The sequence below is a fragment of the Callospermophilus lateralis genome, chromosome 5 (assembly GCF_048772815.1).
Source record: "Callospermophilus lateralis isolate mCalLat2 chromosome 5, mCalLat2.hap1, whole genome shotgun sequence".
Lineage (NCBI taxonomy): Eukaryota > Metazoa > Chordata > Mammalia > Rodentia > Sciuridae > Callospermophilus > Callospermophilus lateralis.
In genome coordinates this window covers 12853824-12876563 of record NC_135309.1, presented here as the reverse complement: position 1 = coordinate 12876563, position 22740 = coordinate 12853824, and the positions used below count along the sequence as shown (strand labels likewise).

Below are 22740 nucleotides of genomic sequence, written 5' to 3'. Positions count from 1 at the left end.
CCATCCTGACCTTTGTGGTCATTCTGTCCCTTGTCCCTAACCCTCGACAAGCCCTGAAGTCTTCCCTGTCCCTATAAGTTTGCCTCCCTCATAAAGCCATAAGTGGAATCATATACCCCATGTAAGCTTTTCTTCCATGGACCCCAGCGCCCACGATGCTGCCCGCGTCCAGGGCCTGCCTGTCGGTGTCTGGGGTGTGTACTCCAGGTGTTTACCAGTCCCCTGCTTAGGGGACTTGGGTTGTTCCCAGTTTGCAGGGATTGTTCACAGAACTACCATGAACGTCTGTGGGAAGGGGTTTGGCTTCTGGTGATGCTGGGGACTGAACCCAGGCCTGAAACACAGGTAGCAGGCAAGTGCCCTGCCACTGGGCGACACCCCTGCCCTCACGTAAAGGGTCTTGTCTGAATGAAGTATCATTTCCCTGGGGTAAACTCTGAGTTCCGCTCGGACATCTTCACCCCGTCCCGTCACAGATCTCACTCCACCTCCAGCGCTACACGTTTAAACAAGTCTAAATGCAACTAAGTTCTGTCTCAAAATGTTCTGGCTATGCCAAATCTTTTCTTTTTTCCACACAAATTTTAGAATGAACCTATCTATTTTTTTTAATCTCACTGGGCTTTTGGTTGGAGGCATATCAGATCCGTGGACCTCAAAGGGAGAACCCGTGTCCTCAGGGCAAGTCTTGCCAATTATTTAGGTCTTCTTTGATTTCCTTTGTCAGCATTTATAGTTTTCAGCCCACAGACTCTGCAAATGTTTTGTTAGGTGTTCACCTAAGTATTTTTGGAGATGTTAAAAATACATCTTTTTTTAAATTTTGCTTTCCCATTGCTTATTGCTAGTATATAAAAAATATAGTTCATTTTCATGGCTGACTTTGCATCTGCGACCCTGCTCTTTTCACCTATGTGGATTTAGGAGGATTATGTGGATTCTTTGGGACATTCTGCACTGGCTTCCTTAACAAGACTCCTAAGAAGTGCAAGAAGTAAATCCAGTAATCAATAAAGGGGACAGCATCGAATTAAAATGCTTCCCTCATAGAACCCTGTGATTACATCCAGTCAACCAGGTAAGCAAAACCACCTCCTGTTCTGAGATTAGCTGCAGCCAGCTCAGTTCCTCCTGCAGTCTCACCACACAAGGCAACTTCCCCACGACGCCCAGGGGTATGGGTGAATGGCTGCACCCTTCCTACTAGAACCTCAACACCAGGCAATATTCTGGTCAGAGTTCTGGAGATAACTGAGTTTTCTTTGTTTCTTGATTAGTTTTCTTCCTTTTGTTTCCTGTAGATACTTCTTTTGGTGTTTAGAAGGGCTTTTATGTTATTCTAGTGATTAGCTTTAAAATAAAAATTTTAAATGATAAAAAAATCCTTTAGTCTTTATTTATCTGTTAGTTCTATCACCAAGTGTTAGTTAGTATCACCTTTGGTAGTACTTCTATCTGCTTACATTTAAAGATGCATGACAAGGGTATTGTCCTCAGTCCTCCTTCCAGGGCATTGTGTTATTCTCCCCCTTTCCCCCCGCCCCACATGGGACTCCATCTGGCCAATGGCATGTTAGCGCTTACAATGTGAGCACAGGCCTGCAATGTGCCCTGCAGCTGGCCTGGCCAGCTGTGCTCCAGTGGTAGGTTGTGCTGTGAGATCCCCCTGGGGAGCTGCGGCCCTCCCGCCTGGGTCCAGAGCTAACGCAGGCCAACAGCTCAGCTCAACCCACAACTCGGAGCCCAACGCAGATGGTCCATGGCCCCAAGCAAGGCTCCCTGACAGTTCAGCTTTGGATCAGCCCAAACAGTGACAGATGAGTGTAAGACCAACCCCGCTGGAGGTTGGTGGTTATACACAAAAGCCAGCTATTATTTTTGTATTTCTGCTACTTAGTTCTAAATATCATTTTACTCCCAGCTATTACATGACATGATGAACGTGTTTTCTTTTCTTCCTTGTTCCTGCCCCTGGTTTTTCTGAGACTTGTCATTTCTGTGTTTCACAATTTAAGGTATGTACATTCTGTGCCACCAACCGAGGACCACATTAGTGTTGGTTCTGTTATCCAACATGTAGAATCCTCATTATCAACCCTGTGTATCATTTCTTAGAAACCATGAGGCGTGCTGAAGCTTGTCATGTGTTTCGTCGAGCAGGGCTCATGGGAGCACCATCTATGAGCTCTCATGGTTTTTCAATGTCATTTCTGTCGTCTCTCTAAGTCACATTTGGACGGTGTCAGCTTCTTTTCCTTGAGTATCGCTTCGGCACTGCTCTGTTTTCATCTGAAGTTGAATGTGGATCTGCTGAAACCTGCCACCAGCTGGGGATGAGGGAAAAGAAGTCCTACGTATGCAGAGCTGTCACAGACCTTCATACCCACGGTACCTTACCAGGGGGTGTCAGCACCAGCCACCGAGGTCGCCTTTCACAGGCACGTGTGTCCTTTGCAATCTGGGGATTTGAGTGTCATCTTACTTTGAAAGGCTATCTTGCTTTTTGCCTCTAATATTTATTTATTCTGGGGGCTGTTTTGTTCTCTCTCTGGCCCTCCAGGTAGGCGCGGGTCGACCTCTGTGCCTGGCCTCTCCCTCTGCCTCTGCCTAGCCGTCCCAAGCTCCCTCCCTCATCTTTCACTGGTCTGCTCTTCTCGGTTCTGTTTCCTATGGACTTTGTGTTGGACCCCCAGTGTTTATCAACACCAGGGCTCTTCCCCATTTCGTCCTTATTTTTATAAAGGTTGGTTTTCCCTTCTCCTGTTTTTTCTGAGTTTGACCAGGTCACATTTCATCCTCTCCTTCGGTCCTGCAGGGTCCCTCTGAGCTATTTCATCATGGCTGTTTTCAGACGCTATCACTGTGTTATATATTTAATTCATGGCAAAATGTTTACAGTTTCAATTTGCTCCAAGTTCATTTTACTAGTGAGTGTTCTTTATTCATAAATGTTGTTGCTTCTTTCCTCTTTTATTTTATTTTTTATTTATACCTCTAGTGTCCTTGCAAGAATCTGGCTCCTGGTGTACAGTAAAAGTGCTCTCTCCCCCCGCCCCTATGAATTAGCCATAATGATTGCTTTTGTAAATCTCCACACACACCCTGGTAAGACAAAGATTCTGGTCCCCTCCTGAGAGATGAAGACACTGAGGCTCAGAGTAGTGAAGTGACTGTGGCTGGAGAAACGGCTGAGAAGGTGGCATTCCACCAGTTCTAAATTACAGACATGGCGCCCACAATCCAGATTCGGAGTCCAGTGGAATACTACCCACAGGCTTCCAATGACCAGACACACACAACAGCGGGACAGGTCCAGCTCTGCTGCTGACCCCACATTCCGGAAATTCAGATGACAGCACACTCCATTGACCACTGCAGCCACCCTCCCACCCATCCACCCGCCCACGCACCCCTGGTCTATCCACTTATTCACTCCTTCACCTGCCCATTAGCAAACATTCACAGAGATCCTTGCCCTTCCTGGTGAATCTGCCACAAAACCGGACTGAGCTGAATTGCTGGCAGAATCTGTGCTGGGTCCCAGAGGGTCATGAAAGAACTACGTAGCGGGTCTTACCACACACATACGTCCTTTCTCTTTGGTATCCAGAACACACTTACCATTTACCACCTGTGCCCACCACCATCACCCAAAAGGAAAAGGATTAGTCATGAGACATTTCTCAATTTGCAAGGAAAAGCGCTTGCTATTTATATTGCTGACAAATCCAACTTCACTAACTTAAGTTCTGTATTTTCCTTAATTTTCAAATCCTATCTGCTGTGGTTTAAATGCTGTGTCCCCTCAAAATTCTAATTACTGATATAATCATTGTAAGAGGTGGGGTGTTCTAGAGGTGACTGAGGGCTCACGAGATTGGTGTCTGTGAAAAGAGACCTTGGATGGCTGCCTCCCCTCATCAGCCATGTGAGCACACAGCAAGATGGTGCCACCTATCCACCAGAAAAGGGGTCTTCCTCAGACACTGGATGTCCTGGCGCCTCCATCTTGGACTTCCCACTTCCAGGCAGTGAGAGAGAGATTTATGCTGTTTATAAACTACCCAGTCTATGATATTTTATTAGAGCATCCCAATTGGACTCAGACACTGCCTCTCAGGAGAATGTCTTTCCTGCCTCACAGAGTGATCCCCGTGCCTGCAGGGTGTCCACTCCACCTAAGGAGGCTAGTGTGGCACCATCTGTTGGCCCAGGAACGTGGGCTCCCTAGCTTCTGTGGTGCATGAGGCCTCTCTACATCCAGGCCCATCCACCTGGACAAGCATCTACATGGCTGGTCCTACACTATTTTCTCCAGTTGCACACTGAAGAGGGTGAGGACATTTCTGTTCAGCTCGGGGCGGGGCGGGGGGGGGCGCCAAATCCACCTTCCACAGTTCTCTCAGCGCATCGCCACACACGCGCAGACCCCGGCTGTCTACGATCCAGGGAGCCTGTGTTGGAGGTAATTCAGGGTCATCGCATGTGCTCTTCCTAGAGCTCTCTGAATTCTTGGAGGATTTGCATGAAGCGAACGAGTCAGAGTGTTGGGTCCACTGGGGTCATAGGCCAAGCTGCTCGTTCCTCCATCAGAACCTGGGCCTGGCCTCCACACACACCCTGGCCTTGTCCAGAGGAAGCCCCTCCCTTCTCCATCAAGGCCCACTCACGTGCTAGCCCCTGGGGACTGATGGTCAGAATGCCTAATCCCTTGTCCCCTGTCTTCCTAAAGACCGTTGGTGGTAAATTTCCCTCAGTCCAACATGCACAATCACCGTCCTATATTCCTGCCCAAATTCCCCACCACTTCGTTTTCTGAGGTCCTCTTCTTCCCTGGGAAGCCTCATATGCTGTGAGCTGGAGGTAGGAGGAAGGACACGTGGGCCATGAGGACTTGGAGGCCACTCAGGTCATCAAATGAGGAAACCAACGCCGACGCGCTGGCACAATGCGGGGCGTGTAAAAGCAGAAGTACAGCAACTCTCTCCCCTCTCCAAACCACTTAATTTCCTTTGAAGCTAAAACTTTTTCCTAATTGCCCTCAACTTCAGATGTCACATTCTTTAGCCCAGGCCCCATTACTAATCCCTCCCTGCCTGGTTCCTCCTACATTATTTTTGTTCCCATTAAAAATGACTTTTCTTTTCACCTGTAGAAGTCTTGTTGCCTCCTACACGGATTAATTCAGCTACACAGAAAAGGAGGGCGAGCTCATCCTCCATACACTCCAATTAATCAATCATCCTAGACCCCGGGATCCGGGGTGACGGCGTTCGTTGGAAAGAGCAGACGTGTTGCTGTCAGGCCTAGGACATGGCGTCAAATGACAGAAAGACCTGGGACCAGCAACTTGACTATTTTTCAAGCCTCGGTTTGCTGATCCACAGCACCCAAGTCCTGAAGCTGGTGAGAAGACCAAAGGTGACCTAGGAGAAGACCCCAGGGCCAGCCCTGGTGCCCAGGTACCCGCTGGCATGAGCAACCTGCAGGAGGGCAGACAGACTTGCTTCTGGCCTGGTCATGCCACTTAGCCTATTTTTTAGGTAAAAACTTTGCAGAATACTCCATAAAACAAGAACAGAATACACACCCTTCTCCAGCTCTGATGGAGATTCCATACGGAACACCTCTTAACAAACAGGAAGCCAGGAGGAAGGCCCCCACGCCCCAGTGGAGGGAAACTAGAAATCATCAATGGAAAGATGAACACCCCCCAATATTCTTCAATGAAAGCACACATTTCTAAATACTCCAAAGGTGAAGTCTCAATCAAAAACCAAAAAGTTTCTTAAAGGAAAATGTAACTCTCAAAACACACATGATACAACAAAATCAGATTCTTCAGGGGGAATTCCAAACTCCAAATGCATATGAGAGAAAAAGAGAGATCTGGAATCAACATGCAGGGCTTCCACCTTAGGACGCTGGAAACACAAGATCGACGTCTGCGTAAAGCAAATGAGTGGAGAGTAATGCCAAAAACATCAGAGCAGACTCAGTGAAACGGAAGACAAAACAAGGGGAAAATAAACAGATTGAAAGCTGGTTCTTTGAAAGGATCAATAACATTGATAAAAACGACAAATCAAGGAAAGGAGGGAAGATACAAATCATAACATCAGAAATTAAAAAGGCTCTTTCTTTACCACTGGTTCTTGGAAATTAAACTCAAAGGATGATGTACACTGTGAACAACTCGGTGGCCCAAACCTGAGGACGTGGATGAAATGAAGACATAAACCACCAATTTCACTCAAAGAGAAAGAGGCAACTGGGCAACTCCACATCTATTTTTAAAAATCAAGTCAATAATTAATAACCTCCCACAGAAGAAAGCACTGAGTCGGGAGAGTTTCACAAATGAATCCTATCCAACGTGTCAGAGAGCAACAGTGCCCATCCCCCCCCAATCACTACAGAAAATAGCAAGTTGACAACCCCTCCCACACGGGCCCCCGCCAGCACCCAAACACAGGTGAAGATGTTTCAGGAGAGTCAAACCGTGGCCAGTGTTGTTCCTGATGCAGGCTCACCAACGTCTTCCAGAAGACATGAGCAAACCAAATGCAAAAGTGTAGAGGAAACATTTGACATGACTGCATGGGATTTGTCCCTCTGTGTGAAGGGTTTTTCAGCATTCAAAAATCAATCCAGGAAGAAAAAACAGTTGATTCACCCAAGCATTTCATGATATCTATCATGCATTCATGATTTTAAAAACCCTTAGCAAAGTAGGAATACGGGGCGGGGGGGGGGGCACCTGCTCAAATTTATCAAGAATATCCGCAAAAATCATCCAACTCGCTTCAGATTGAATGAAGGAGGAGAGGTGCTTTCTCCCTAAAATAAGGAACAAGGAGAGGATCTTTCTCTCTCATCACTTCTCTTTCACATCCTGCGGGAAATCCTAGCTAATGTGTAAGACCAGAAAAGCAAACACAAGGCCTACAGATGGGAGAGGAAGAAAGGAGACTGTCTTTGTCACATGTGCTATGACCATCCAGGTAGAAAAACCTCAAGACTTTTACAAAGAAAAAGAGGCCCTCCTGGGATTAAAGTGAATCAAGCAAGGTTGCAGCTTGCAAGGTCCCTTTGCAGAAGTCAGCAGCTTTCCTGTCCACTGTCAATGAACCATTGGAACCCAAAGAGTTCTCTTCCCTTACCAGAGCACCAGAAGATGAAATGCTTGCAGATCTAACAGCATATGTTTCAGATCTGTATGCAGAAAACCACAAAGCAATGAAGGGAGAAACCAAAGCTATAAATAAGTGGAGAGAGATTCTGTTCTGGAATTTAAAGATTCAATGTTGTTAACAGGTTGGTTCTTCCCGACTGGATACATAGATTCCAAGCAAATAGAATCAAAATCACAGCAACTAATTCTGCAGGTAGCAACAAAATTACTCCAAAGTTTACATGGGAATGCAAGGGGCAGAGGGTAGCCAAAATAACTGTGAAAAGAACCAAGTCACACTACCCAATTTCAAGACTGATTATAAAAAAGAGTAAACAAGAGAATGGTGTATTGGCAAAAGAATAGACACGTGTCCACGGACAAAATAATGTAGAGACAACACACATAAATGTAGGCAAGCGATCTTTGACAAATGAGCAAAGGCAACTTGCTTCATCTTACTGCCAGAGGCTGCTGGCATGGATATACAGAGGTGGAAGAAAAGGAGCCCAGAACCAGACCTAGATCTTACACACACAAAAAAAATCAATTCAAAATGGATCATGTCTACCTAACCTATAACAATGTCCAGAAGAAAATATGGGAGAAAAATCTATGTGCCATTGGGGTTTGCAATGAGTTTTTAGATACAACATCAAAAGAACATTTCATAAAAGAAACATTGAGAAATTGGGTTTTATTCAAATTGAAAACTTCTTCTCTATGAGGGCTGAGGCTGTAGTTCAGTGGTGAAGTGCTTGCCTAGCATGCATGAGGCTCTGGATTCCATCCTCAGCACCACATAAATATATACAAATAAAATAAAGGTATGAAACACACAATAACGTTATTTTTTTAAAGATTTAAAAAAAAAAAAACTTTTGCTCTCTGAAAGATACTTTTGCTCTCTGTTAAAAACTCAACAATAAGAAAATACTCCAGTTTTTAAATGGACGGAAAATGGGAACAGATACTTCAACAAAAGAAGATTGACAGGTGACAAATAAGTATGTGAAAAATGATCAACATCGTTCCTCATGAGGGAACTTAGGATTAAAACAACAACAGCATTGTTGTCATCATCCTATGACAATGACCAAAAAAAGAGAAAATGACTATCTCAATTGTTGGTGAGATGTGGAAAAACAGGAACTCTCATGCAGTGCTGGCTGGAATGCAAACCAGTGTAGCCTCTTTGGAAGCCCGTGTGATGATTTTATAATGCTAACCAGTCTTACCACATGACCCAGTAGTTGCACTCATATGTTTCATTTAACCAACTGCTTTTAAAAGTTGTATCTACACAAAAACCTGCATGCAAATATTTAGAGCAGATTTTTGTAATCAGCAAAAACTGGAAGTAACCAGGATGCCCGTCAGTAGGTGAAGAGATAATAACCTGCAGTAGGTGTATGCAGTGGAAAACTACTGAGAAATGAGAAATGAGAAAGCCACAGGAAGATGTGGATGAATCTCAAATGCTTATTGCTAAGGGAAAGGAGCTAGTGTAGAAATGCCAAGTCCTGTAGGAATCCATTTATGTAACAATCTGGAAGAAGCCAACTACACGGAGAGAAAGCAGATCCATGGTCACTCCAGGCTCGTCAGGGTAAAGGACGGGCAGGCGAAGCTCAGGGTGTCTTCAGGGCATTGTAACTATCCTGCTTGACACAGTAATGTCAGATACGTAACATCACGTGTTTCTCAAATCCTACTGAACTTCACAGCACCGAGTGCTCCTTCATGTATGGAATACTCTAAAATCATCATTTAGGGTTGTTTTTTTTTTTTTTTTAGAATTTATACTAACAACCTCTTATTACCTCTTACTACTATTACCAGGCTGAAGGAATATTAGACAGGTTTCTCCACTGCAAATTTACTGTCCCCTGCCCTTCACACATCCCGGTCTTTAGAAGGACATCATTATGTGCAGATCTTCCTTAAAGGGTGGGTTTATCTGTATGAATCACTTTGACTTCTGCATGGGAGATGGGGTCTGCTCTCCTGTGCTTGCTTGTGTAGGCATGGATCATGAACACTTTTGTCCATGAGAATCCCAGAATGGACTGCAGACTGTGACAAAAGAATCTAACTATAGACGTGTGAACAACGGCATGGACAAGGGCAGAGGAGAAAAGCGACTTGGGTAGTTCATAAACGGTGGAGCCTGTCAGATTAAAGCAAAGGGCACAGTACATAAGCATGTCCCTAACACTCAATAAAGTGGATTTCCGCTGGAGTGTGAATTAGCCATTCTGAAACCACTGTGCGTGTTCACTGTAATTGAGCAACTAGCGTTCAGTGGGTGGATGGAAGGGGACAGGAGCCAGCTGCCTGCCTCTTAGAGTGGGAGGTGCAGGTAAACAGGGGGAGAGAGTTGGAATGCCCACAGGGTAATGGATTTGAACTGGAGTCATCGGCCAATTCCAATTTCCAATAGGAAATCACGTTTAACTTGATAAAAACGGCCACACAGAAGCTACTTCCTAGTATGTATATATACAACAGGTAAATAGGTGCACGTGTTTCCTTGCTCTGTCAGTTAAGAGAGCCCCAAAGCAGGGCACCAGGAGCCATGAGCACACCTGGTGCCCAGGTCTTGGCCTCTAATACCCTCTCAGTGGAAGCAGCCAGGGTCCTCGAGAAGGGGCTGATTCTACAGCTGGGGCAGGAAACACACAAGATGAGCTGAAGCACAAAAAAGTACCAGGGAAAAATCAATCCCACAGTGATGGAATGATATCAAAGGGACCCAGGAGCCAACAAACAGGGCTCCCAAGTGCCCCAGCTTGGCGATTCGAGGAACAAAATAAATTACCAAGGGATTATAACTCCAAATACAACGCAAACGTCCATGATGCACGTCCATGATACCTCGAGAGGTCATTGAATAAACAAACACAGGGAATGGACGCATGTCCCAGGCAGAAGCTGACACAGTTCGTATAGACAAAACCACGCTTTTGTCTGAGCTGCACACAGTGGTGTCTTTCAAGGTACAGTGTCCAAGGGGAGGGGGAGAGTAACTGTCCTACACAGACTAGCCATGTCACCCGGCAACCACAGGCATAGTCAGGAGGAGCCCAGGGAGGCACAGTGGCCAGGGGTATGCAGTGCTCTCGATGGATTCTGAGACAGGACATGACCTTAGGGAAAACTGATTAAACTACAGATTTGGGTTAATAATAACCTGTCAGTATTTGTTCATTAATTGCATTTTTAATTTGTTCTGTAAATCTAAAGCTTTTCTAAAATAAACTATTTTTTAAAAGTCAGATGCCAGTTCTAATTCTGAGACTCCACAGGTTCTCCCTCCACCAGTCTCCCTGCTCCTGCACCCTCACTGTCCTGCCGCAGTGGCTCTTAGCACTGTCCCACCTCCTTCTCTGGTGAATTTGGAATCTCTGTCAAATACATCAGGGTGAAGACCAAAAATGACCAAGCTGACGGCTCCCTTGTCATGGCTGGTCACTGTGATGCCAGAGGGGCCTCAACTGAGTCCGCATGACACACAACCTCAGTCTCTCCACAGCAGGGAACTCGGTCTTGCTGAGAGGAGGACCAAAGACCTCTCCCATACAAACTTGTGTTTGAAATAATTGAACGCCTTCCACTTAACAACCTCTCTCTCCACAACTGCCTATTCACCATTGTACTAATCTATTGATACATTTTCATTTGGCATAGCAAAATACCTGAGGTTGTGTACTTTATAGAGAAAGAGGTTATGCAGCTCACAGTTTTGGGGGAAGTTGAAAGTCTGAGACTAGGCAGCCCCATCTGTTCAGCCTCTGGAGAGGACCTCCCAGTGTGTGGCATCACAATAGTAAGGGCATGTGGAGAAGAGATCGCGTGGCAACAAGGAGCCAGACCTGCCTGGGTCCCATGAGAGCGACAGCAACTCCCTTAAGGACACGCTCCGTGGCCTAACTCCTCCCAGGAGGCTCCACCTCCACATCACCACTGGAGACCTGCTGGCCTGCACTGCAACCTATGGGGCACTGCAGGCCACGCCCACTCTGCCAGTGATGGCCAGGGTGGCCCTTGCACTTAACTCACTCTCTGGCCTTTTAAAGGTGATAGGCTCTTGCTATTATAGAAATACGAATGTCTTCCTAGTAGTTAAGAGGAACATGGGGGGTCTTACCTGGTGTGAGCCAACAGGCTCTGGAGCATAGGGACTTCAGGGGGTCTCTAAAGGCCTGAAATAGCAACTCCCCCAGGGGGTCCTCCGGGCAGAATAGAGGGCTTGAAAGAAGATCCCACTGACCCTCCAACCTGAGCCCCACCACCAAGAATTCTTCCCAACGTTCCCCAGAAGCGGGGCAGGGAACCTGTTTCCTCCTATGTAAAGGCTGCACCGTCCGCCATTTTCTAAATGAAATGCATTTGATCCACAAAATTGTTCTGATCCTCGGCTCTGAGGAAGCTCAGTAGGAAAGGACCTTGTGTATGAAGAAAGGAAGACCCCAGAGTGTGGCGAGGAGTCCTGTGACGGGGCGGACCTGGGCCCCATCTCGGGGTCCCGCTCTGCACCAGTCAATTGACCATGAACCTCAGCCAGGCCAGGAGCTGTCCACAGAGGAGCTCAGGGACGATGCTCACTGCTGGCCTTCTCTCCAGGACAGCCTGAGCCCTGGCTACCCTCCTCCACTGCCCTCCCCAGCCCGACTCCCCGTCAGCACAGTGACCACGACAAGAGCTTGCCTCACCTGACCCGGTCAGCAATGCATCCTAGAGATCATTGCCGGAGCTACCCTGTAATATACCCATGCGCCAGCTTCCCATGAAAACCAAGACACGTGCAAAGGAAAAGCAAAGGCCCCCAACTCGGGCTCCTCCCCAAGCTCAACCAGAGAGGGCGCAGTCCCCCCCTACCCCCAGCAGCCCACACTTAAAGGCAAGATCTATTCATTTATTTACTTCTGTTATTTAGTCAGCTGAGGGGTCCCTTTTCCTCATCTCATTCTATGTATTTGCATAAAAATAAATACTTCTTACACTTTTTTAAAATAAAAACAATCACATTGTATTGTTTTGCAAACTGCCTTTCCACTTCATTATACGTCATAAAAACTCTTCCTTTTAGTGTATTTGAATCCACCTTTCTTTTTAACTACCACATACTATGGATGGTGTTGGAAATCAGAACGTGATCCCCCAACCACAAGTGCTTTCTGTCCTGAGGGGGCTTAGGACCGCCGCCCCCAGGACAGTCCCTGGGCCTTCCCAGTTTGCCCCACTCCACCTCCAGGCACAGAGCTCTCCTCACAGCGCCCTCCGGTGCCAACGTCTAGAACTGCCAAAAGAAAAAGCGTTTCCCTCCATCCCTTCCCTGAGCTCCACTAACTAAACTCCCGCCCCAGGAGAAGAAGCCGAGGTCTCTCAACACAGCTGACAGCGTCCTCTCTATTGGTCCCATAGAGAACCATTTCTCACCCGTTATCCATCCTGTGGGCCAAGCACACTTGATTACATGTTCTCCAAGTTCATTACTCTCCCCCTGGAAATTCTCTACATGCCTCCCTCCCTACTGGAAAAGGTTATGTCATATCAGCATCAGAATCACCTTGGCTGGAGGGCAATTTTACTATGTGATGGCCTCCAGGCCGTCCATAAATCTTTACACCTTGTTTCCTCTATAATATGCCCCCTCCCACTCTCTTTTTCAGTACCTAGGATTGAACTCAGGGGAACTCAACCGCTGAATCACATCCCCCGCCCTGTTTTGTATTTTATTTAGAGACAGGATCTCACTGAGTTGCTTAGCATCTCTCTTTTGCTGAAGCTGGTTTTGAACTCAAGATCTTCCTGCCTACGCCTCCCAACCTGCTGTGATTACAGGCAGGCACCACTGTGCTCAGTGAGCCCTCAGAGGATGAAGACATTTCCTTGAACTCCTACAATGCCCTACATTTTAGTTATTGTTTCCCCCATTACTGGACACCTAGGTTGTCTCCCTTTGGCTTTTACCAGCAAGGCTGCCATGTGCACCTGTACACACTGTCTCTGAGGACACGGGCGAGGAGGAACTAAGGAACTAAGGAACTAAGCTGGGTCCCATCGTGTGCACATTTTAAAATGTGGTTGCACCTTCCAAAGTCCCCTTCCCCTAGTCCTATCACATTACATGCTGTGAACAGGACAGGAAAGCGTCCACTTCCTTCCTTCCCCCAGTCCAGGGGCTCTGCTGCTGGACAGAGCTTCATCCAGGTGAGACATTCTAAGCTGCTCAGTCCCATGAGCAAGCAAATAAGCTTTCATTTCAATATTGATGCCAACAGATGCTACTCCAAAAATGGCATTACAATTTCCCTTTCCCTTGAAAGCATTAGGGTCGGGCTTTTTCAACAGGCTGAAACGATCACCTTATGCCCCCGGTTCCCTCTAAGAGTGGCTCCTCTTTAATCCTCTTATGTCCATGATGAACACACCATTTTAGAGAGACCACACCATCAAGCTAGCAAAAAGCCACAGCTGCTTTGGCAGAATCGTGGTGGGCACACTCCCTCCCCAGTTTAACAGTACTGTGCATTAAACCCGTCTTAGAATTAGGCCGGCCATTACCTTAATCACAGTCAACATGCTTATGCTGAATCCATCTGACCCAGAAACTCAGTCTCCACAGCATGTGTGCATGAGATAATCTGGGGACACATTTGTGACATTTGGTTAACATTTCCTCTCTCTTCTGTGTAAAAAGGTGAATCGCTATCCAGACACAAGGATATGAGGGAGAGCCCCCGCTTGCCATTTAAATGCTATTTAATTATTTCCTGAGACTGTGTCAATGATGGAGAAACCTAATTTAGCAGAAAAAGTCAGCCCTCAAAACCCCAGCAGAGTCACCCCCATGGTGAAAAATGAAGCTATGTGTCTAACACCTACCTAGACCTTCTGTATAGTTACTAATGCACTCATTTGTCTAACAAAGTATTCACTTGGTGCCTACTGTGTGCTGGTAATGCTGGGCACTGGCAATACACTGCTATAGGAAGCAGGGAGTCACGGGTCACAGCCAGGACACGACCCTGCAGGGGCTGCCAGGCTGCAGAAGGAAGGGCCAGGGAAGGGCTCCACCAGGCTCACACCTGACATGTGCCTCAAACAAGGGGTCCAACTTGGAAGAGAAGCAAAGGTGTCACCACAGTGCATTTGAGCGTGATTAAAAGTGCAGGTGGCTGGAATAAGGGTGTGGAGGAGGGAGGGGCTCCTGTTCACACTCAGTGATTATCAAGTGACCAGGTTCATCTTCTAGGTGCCCTCCACAGGGGCTTCTGCAGAGGAGACCACCCCAAAGCAATCAAGTAAGTTGACAGCCAAACCTTTGTCTCTCCATCATGCCTCTATCCTGAAAAATCACCCAGCACGTTTCCCCGGCCCCATGTTTGCAGACACTCTGCTCCTACACAGCCATTCTCACCCCTGCTGCTACCACCCACTGCCCAAGCCTGTGCCCGGTTCCCCTGGCGCCCCAGCAGCTCTCCATGAACTTCCCCTCCCGCCATCACCGGCTCCCAAACAGAGCTGAGCCAGGCAGGGGTGGATGAATGTTTGTGGACACAAACTGAGGAAGTCCACACTGACCAAATTGACCTACAAGCGTAGGAACATTTCTGCCCTTAAATAGACCTTCTCTCTGTTTCCTTACCCTTGAATTCCCCAAGGTCATGTTTTTTTGAAATGTAAATGCCTTAAAATTCTGCTTGTCTTAAACATTATACTCCACCCCAAGACACGTACCTCCTGTTGCCATTGCTCATCCAACTCTGTCTGAGACCGTGCACCCCGTCTGGCTAGTGTTTGAGGCTGGGGAACAGGACTGGTCCACAGGGGTTCATCAGACCATTCCCCCCATATTTCATGAATGCTTGTGTCAGTGACAGGTGTTTTCTAATACACCAATATTTGAAATGGCTTAGAATCCCCTCGAGAAATGACTTGTTTAGTTAGAACTATATTCTAATAAATAGAACAGGTCACAGTGAAAGGCTTTGAAATCAGACAGCCCTAGATTCAAAGCCTGACCCAACCATTTACCAGCAGTGTGTCCTTGAACATATCACATACCCTCTCTGAACAGGAATTCCTGTTCCTCTGACTGTTGGTCTGGTGATGCTGATAGTGCCCCTGTGGGAGGAAGGCTGGCTGTAAGAATGTAGTGAGACCCCAGGAGGGTGGCACTTGGCACAAGGCCAGCCTCGCCATCACCGAGGCTCAGTATAGCAGAGCTGTTGGCTTTACCCAGAAGAAATCCTTTCCTTCCCCATGCATCATGCTTTCAGAACATTTCTGAGGTTGATTGAGCTGCATATCTGTCTCCTCCCTTTTTACCACTCGGAAGTTCCTCATGGATGGGGGTAGTACCTGGTTTATTTCTGCATCCTTAACATCTAGCACATGGTTCAAATCATAGAAAACACTCCATAAGGTCGTTACTGACAGTTTGTATCAAATTATGTGCATATATGCATGTGCATGTGCATGTGTGTGTGTGTGTATACATACGTGTGTCTGCATGTGTGTGCACCAGTATGTATGTATCTACATATGACATTTTTTCTGTCATATGTATGACGGACACTGGACAGCCGGTCAGCTCCAGGCAACTGCAGCCTCAGGTGGTGAGAGGCATCAGTGAGGGAGGCCTGGAAGACTGTCCCACACGTCAGTCACACCACACACACACTCAAGTTGTGCTCCAGTCAGTGTTCCTGTTCTGATTCGCTCGCTCCCTTGTTCAGCCAACATGTTCAATGAGCGACCCAAAGGCCTTCAAACTTAGGGATATGCACAGAGAAGGAGATGGTGACAGCTTTGTCCCCTCTGCTCCTGACCCAGGGAGAACAGCGGGTTGTGAGGAGATGGTCTCTCAAGGGCCATAGGCCTCGGGAAAGAGGCCAGGGGCGCGGAGGCACAGCAAGCCCAGGAAGTTTCTCTCGGGCATGCCTAGGAGCCTCTCAATCCCTGTGAACTTGAGGACGAGCAGGGATGGGCAAACAGAGACAGCAGGAAGGCATCCCGCAGGGGCCAGGGCATGTGCAAAGGCGTGAAAACTGGAAAGGACTCCACAGCCCAAAGCTCAGGACGCCCACGGGACAGTGCCATGGGGTAACCACAGCACGTGAGGCTGCAGAGACCACAGGCGCCAGATCACCAGGGGCCTTGAATGAGTTCCATTTATTTTTTCCTGAAAGTAGGCTGGGGGCCATTGAAGAAGGGCAAGCAAAGGCACATCGGGGTCCTGTTTGCATTTTCCATCCCTATGTTAGCTCTCCCACAGCAAAGAGAATGGGGCCTTCCTTGGGAATTCCATCCAGGGGAACCTCTCACAGTCAGACTTGGCCCCAAACATCTCTCACATCTCATCATCTCAAAGCAGAATAGAGCATAGAAATCATCTCATCTACTCCCATCGTAGAGATGAAGAAAACTTACTTTCACGGGATATGAGTTAGCATTGTCGTGAGTTTAAGTGAAATGAAACTCCCGCCTACCATTCAGCCCTCCTAGAGTCCACCTCCACCTGCCACAGGACAGCATCTGGGCTCCAGGAGGCAGGAGGGAGGGGGACTTCAGTTCTGAGGACATGGCTCAGAGCAGATCCTTTGCAATGTTGAAAAAATTTACCAGTTTTGAGAGCTGATCCAGTCTGTTCTATGAACACAAGAAAAATTCTAGCTGGTTTTTGTAGATTTTTCTCATAGTGATTAGAAAGTTAAGCCCTTTTAAATCAGAGATTATTCTTGAGCCTCTGCTATTTAAATTACAACTCCCAAATCTTGAATGATGTAACAGACTAAAGTCCAAATGCTGCCTTTTTAATTCTGTGCATCCCATGGAAGTTATTTAATGTGACAGAAGGCCGTGCAGATTGGCCTGGTAGTGAAATCTTAGAAATGTGGTTTGTGCTGTAATGCTCACCATATCCTCAATCCTCTAGAAAGTAAACAGGCTGTTTTGTCATGTTTTCTATCCAGGGAATCACAAACAAATCCAAAGAGGTGCGTGCAATCTAGAGGGTACCAAAGGCTGGTGATCTCCCCGGTTAATTCCTTCAACGGACAACAGTGACCAGGTCATGCAGACTAGCCGGCCCTACACTTAGCAGCCCAGAATCAGCAGGCCAACAACTTCATTATTCCTCAAACGATCTCTGCAAAATAAGGAGACTGGATCAACTAAAACGTGGAGCACAGGTTTATTCAGTCTCTAACTTCAATCAACTTTCTTAACCATGCAGAGGTACAAAGCCCCTTGCTTCTGGGATACCAGATCACCACAGCAAAGATGATGGTGTCTGGAGAATCCCAAACCACATGTACCCTAATAGTCACTTCTGCTCCACCAGGCAAATCTGTGAAAAGACAGCAGGTCCATTGTTACTGGTGCAATAGATATTAAGTGGTGGATCCCTTCTTCAGAACAAGGATCCTGAAAGGACCAGCGAGCCCAGGACTTGGTGCAGGGGCTCTCCCAGATGCCAGTTCATTGTCACCTCAGGGACCTGCATGTTTATTTCTATTGCACCACAGGCCAGTCTCAGAGAGGCAAGCGCTGGCTTAGTTCATATGGACTGCAGGTGGTCCCTGCAGGGAGCTCTTGTCTATCTGAAACTAAGCCTCTGCCTCCTGCATCCCAGGGCCCCAAGAGGCTGGCTCCCTGTGCAGGGGCTTGGGATGTGGAAAGCAGAGATATTCTAAGACGCTGCTAGCCTCTGCCTGAGGAGAAATCATGATGGAGTCCCCAGAGAGAGGGGAGGGTTCAGAAAATCACCAATGTTGGATGACAGGTCAACTTGCTTCTGGAGTGGGGAGTTCCTCTGAAAAAGAAGCTAATGGAGAAGTTCTGCTCTTCCCATTTAACAGATCAGCTCAACTGAGACTCAGAGGACATGACCTGCAGAGATCCCAAGGGAAACCAGGGACTTTCCTGAGTAAACCTCAAATCTACCAGTGGAAGCTCAGTCTGTCGGTCACTAGCAAGAGCCTTGCATGCCATGAGGAAGGACAGCTTCTTTGGTGGACACAGGGAAAGAGCAGTTCTCAGAAATCGTCTCTGTCCTGGTAAAGTGTTTCACACACAGTCAGCATAAGGCTCATGGCCAGAGCTAGAAGTAAAAATGAAAGTCCTACTGTAATTTTGCTTTCAGTTGGAAATCAAATCATCTGGAAGATTCGGTCAGTAGAATTAACACTTTATAAGATGCCCTTAGTCAATCCAATATGCCAGGAACCCAGAGTATAGTCTCACTCAAGGTGTGCTCAATGTTACCATTATTTAACATCATTTCTAACAAAGCACCCATTTTCACCATTTGGCTCAGTGAAGGTTTTTGTTCTGTGTTTCGGTGACTCTGCCTGAGCACTGTGGCTTGTGTTTCTGATTTAAGAATAAAATTAAATTTTAAAGAGCAGATATTCAGAAAGTTAGGAGGCAGAAAGCAAAGGTGTGGCGCTTCCTGGGCTCTCCCTGGGGGTGTGATTGTCAGATGCTGGGAAGGCTGATGTGGGACTTAAAACATCATCTGCCCTGGGATGTCCCGAGAGGTAAACTGAACCCTGAGTTTCTATATCACCTGCTGCTGAGCCCTTTCCTTCCTGGGAATGAAAAAAAAAAAAAAAAATAAGCATATCAGCTAACTCAGAAGCAGGACCTAGGGGTGAGCCCTGTGAGACATTTGATAAGCCCAGCATAACAATCTGCATCTTCTCTCCAGAAAAAAAAAAAAAAAAGTCCTGTTATAATTGACTTTTAAAATGAATACCACACATACAGTGGTTGCTCCTAGCCAAGGGTCCACACAAACCCATAACAAGCTGCAATCTTTTCTGGAAAAAAAAAATTCTTGGCTGTGCCCGGCTGAAATTTTTGCCTTATATGAAATAGGGTCTTGGAAAGAAAAAGCCAATATCATAAAGTTTTCAAATTTGAAAAACAGGGTAATTCCACAAATGAAGAAAGATATCTTTTCAAAAAAAATTATGACAGAAGTAAAAGAGAGAGAGAGAGAGAGAGAGAGAGAGAGAGAACAAATCAGAAAACGTTTTCTGCTTAAATATTCAAAGGCAGAATATGACATATGAAACAGAAATTTTCAATTTGAAAAAAAAGTAACATGTACTTGGAAATGTCCTTGTTTCCTTACTTGTATACCTGAATAGTCTAGTTTTTAAAATGCATCTAACAAATGCAACACAGCTCATTCAGGGTTGATTTGAGTTCACAAAATAATTTTATTAGATGTAAGAAAGCATACAGGCAGCAAAATGAAGGAAACACTCACAGTACAGAAGTCACAGACCCGATGCGGGAGGGTTTTCAGCAGATGTCTGTCCTTTGTACCAATGTCATCTCCGTATCAGTCAACTGCTCATCAGGAGAAGACTGTAAACATTTCCACATCCCCATTGGGACCCCCACACTAGCCAGGAAGGGAGCAGCTGGGGAGACTGTGGCGGTGCTTTCCACAGTCCAGGTGTGACAGGATCCCCAGGCTCAGAGAAAGGAGCAGCCTTTGTGAGCAGGGCGGGCCGCTGTGGCTTAGGGGCACTTAACACAGAGAATGAGGCACTGCTCCTTAATTAGGACACCATTAACATTTAAAGACCTTTTAAAAAAAAAATGGGTCCTCCACTCAGATCAAAGCACACAAAGGGAGGAGCCCGATTGAGCAGTTGGGTTTGAGCTGGGAAGGTGAAGACACAGGGTTCCAGCTGGGTCCCTCGGTGGGGCGGCTGTGACACAAGAACCCAGCAAACGGTCCTCCTGCATCTTTCTACCTGGGACAGCCATTTGGCTCAGAAAAGCTCTGGGACACGCAAGCAGAGCAGTGAGAGGAGCCCAGAAGCCAGCTATTTTACATAAATACAAAGCCTCCCGCACCTCCCAGCCGCCTAAGAGGTACCCCGAGGGCTGAGCTGGCCCCTCGGAACTGCAATCGCTCCTGGGACCAGCCTTGGCCATGTTTTAAACACACAAGTAGCTATGCTTTTTTAAAAATTTTCACAATCTTTTTGGACTAAAAAATAGCCTTCACAGCATTTGTCCTTCTCACCTTGGATTTACTCAAGTCCCTGCATCCTAAGGGACCATCGCAGCTGCAGGTCCTGCCAGTCTGCGCTGGTTCCAGAAGTTGCTCATGAGCCTGTGCAACCTCACTCTGTGTTTGCTTCAGTGGTTTATAAAGTGCTAGTTCAATGGACAGTTCAAGCTCAGATAACTCGAGTGTATCCTATTAAATATGATAAATATAGATTTATTATGATAAATTCAAAATATCCATATAATACAATAAATAAATAAAACCAATATCAACAAAACATCTCTCCGTTCTGGAAAAAAAAAAAAAAAGCATTGTCATTCCTACTGTAAGGCTCGGTTATTTTTTAGAAATGATTGATGAAGGCATGCACCTACCTTTACAATCTGAAAACTTTGCTTGGAACAGTTTTAGCACCTGTTTGTATACAGCAAACTCAACCCTTCGGAAAGCTTTGATTTTAATGAAGCTGTTCATTGCTGATTCTTTGCCCTATTTTTAAAATCCTAAGATAAGTTTCAAAAATGATTCTGAAGCCAAAGACATGTCCCTGTTGGCTCCCATGTATCCCTGTTTGATGGGCAATGAAAAACACGGAAAATACAGTGGAATGTATTTGAAAATAAACTTGGTTGTCTGTTCAAAAGGGCAGAGGTCCCCCTGACGTCTCAGTCCCACCAGACCTTAGCAGCAACCCCCAAAGAATCTCCTCCAGCTCTCAGATTGCCTGCGTGTGGCTGGGCTCACCCAGGAGCTCAGGTTGGATGCTGTCCATTGTGTGTGGTGGGCTGGATCTTCTCTAGAGAGACATCAGTGTCATAGTCCAATATGACTGACAGGGCTGGGGACAGCCTGTCCAGTGGTTTGGCTATTCCGCCTGCCTCCTCCTTCTTCAGGTCCTCAGAGGACCCCACAGCATGCGGGATCAGGTAAACCAGATTGCACTCCTTGGAGATGGAGCCTCGGGGTTCGTGATGACTAGAAAGCACCACGGCCCCGTTGTTATTGATGCTAACTGTCTCTATGGCATTACCCGATGTAGGGCACAGTCTGTAGCATCCTAAGAGAGTGGAGAATGCCTTCTGAAAATCAGCATTAAAGGCATAAATGATGGGGTTCAGGGAGGAATTAGCCCACCCAAACCACACGAACACATCAAAGGTGATGGAGTCGATGCAGAAGGGCTGGGTCTCCTCAGACCCACAGAAGGGCACCATGCAATTTGAGATGAAGAAGGGGAGCCAGCAGCAGACGAACACCCCCATGATCACGGACAGGGTCTTCAGGACCTTAGTCTCTCTCTTGAAGGACATCTTAAAGGAGCTTTCTGATTGAGAACACTCGACAGGCTTCCCATTCCCCGTGGTGGTCTGGCAGTTCTTGGCGTGGACCGCTGCCCTCTCCAAGGCTGAGATGCGCCGTATTTGTTTCTGAGCAATCCTGTAGATACTGGTGTAGGTGACAATCATGATGGCTACCGGGATGTAAAAGCTTATCAGGGAGGATGAAATGGCATATGTCCTGCTCAATCTGGTGTCACAGTTGTCCTCGGTCTCTTCCAGGAAGGTGGCATTGCCATCGGAGGGGCTTATGGGCTTGGCCTTGTGCCAGCTGAGCTGCACGGGGATGAAGGAGATGAGGACAGACAGAGTCCACGCCACACTGATCAGAATGAAGGCTGCCTTGGGAGTCATCTTCCTCTCGTACTGGAAGGGGCTGGAGATGGCCCAGTACCTGTCCACACTGATCACACATAGGTTGAGGATGGAGGCAGTGGAGCACATGATGTCAAAGGCCACCCAAATGTTACAGAAGGACCCAAAGGGCCAGAAGCCAGCAATTTCAGCCACAGCTTTCCAGGGCATCACTAAGACAGCCACTAAGAGGTCTGACACAGCTAGGGAGATGACGAAAAAGTTGGTCACCTTGGATCGCAGGTGTCGGAACCTGATGACAGCAGCACAGACCAGAGTGTTTCCCAAGAGAGTGGACAGGATGAGCAGTGACAGGAAGCAGGCTGTGAGGATACGAAAGGAGAAGTCCCTCTCCACCGCCAGCCCGGCACCATCCATGGTGGAAGTGTTCAGAGCCATCTTCCAGAAGGAGAGCGCCTCAGGGCTCCGACACCCCTCCAGTTCTTAATCAGGGATGAGGGTCCGTCAGACCCCACTGTTCCACTCACCAGTGGCTCCCCTGGCAGAGAACCTCACCAGCATTCCATTAGAGAGGGGCAGCAGGAGCTTCAGGGGGAATCCAGGGCAGCCCCCTGTCCCTTCCCGCTGTTCCCTTAGCTGTCTTCTGACTCCTTCACTTCAGGTCACAGTCACCACCACCACCAGTTGGCCCCTAAATTCCCCAAGGAAAGCACTGGCTTTTTAGCACATATTCTAAGTCATCCACCCTGAGACTCCCAGGCCTCTGCTGTGCCAGTCAATTGCAGTCACAGTTCCAGGTTGCAGCCTCTCTGGTGGGGACAGAGAATTCTCCTCTTTTGAGACGCAGATGAAAATACATGTCTTGT

General features: G+C 47.1%; 1 protein-coding gene across 1 annotated transcript; it reads right to left on the bottom strand.

Moving 5' to 3' along the window:
• Positions 1-20974: 20974 nt before the first annotated feature.
• On the bottom strand, positions 20975-22312 carry Drd1 (dopamine receptor D1). The gene has a single exon (XM_076855664.2). The coding sequence runs from the start codon at positions 22310-22312 to the stop codon at positions 20975-20977; it is 1338 nt and encodes a 445-aa protein (XP_076711779.1).
• Between the last annotated feature and the right edge of the window lie 428 nt (positions 22313-22740).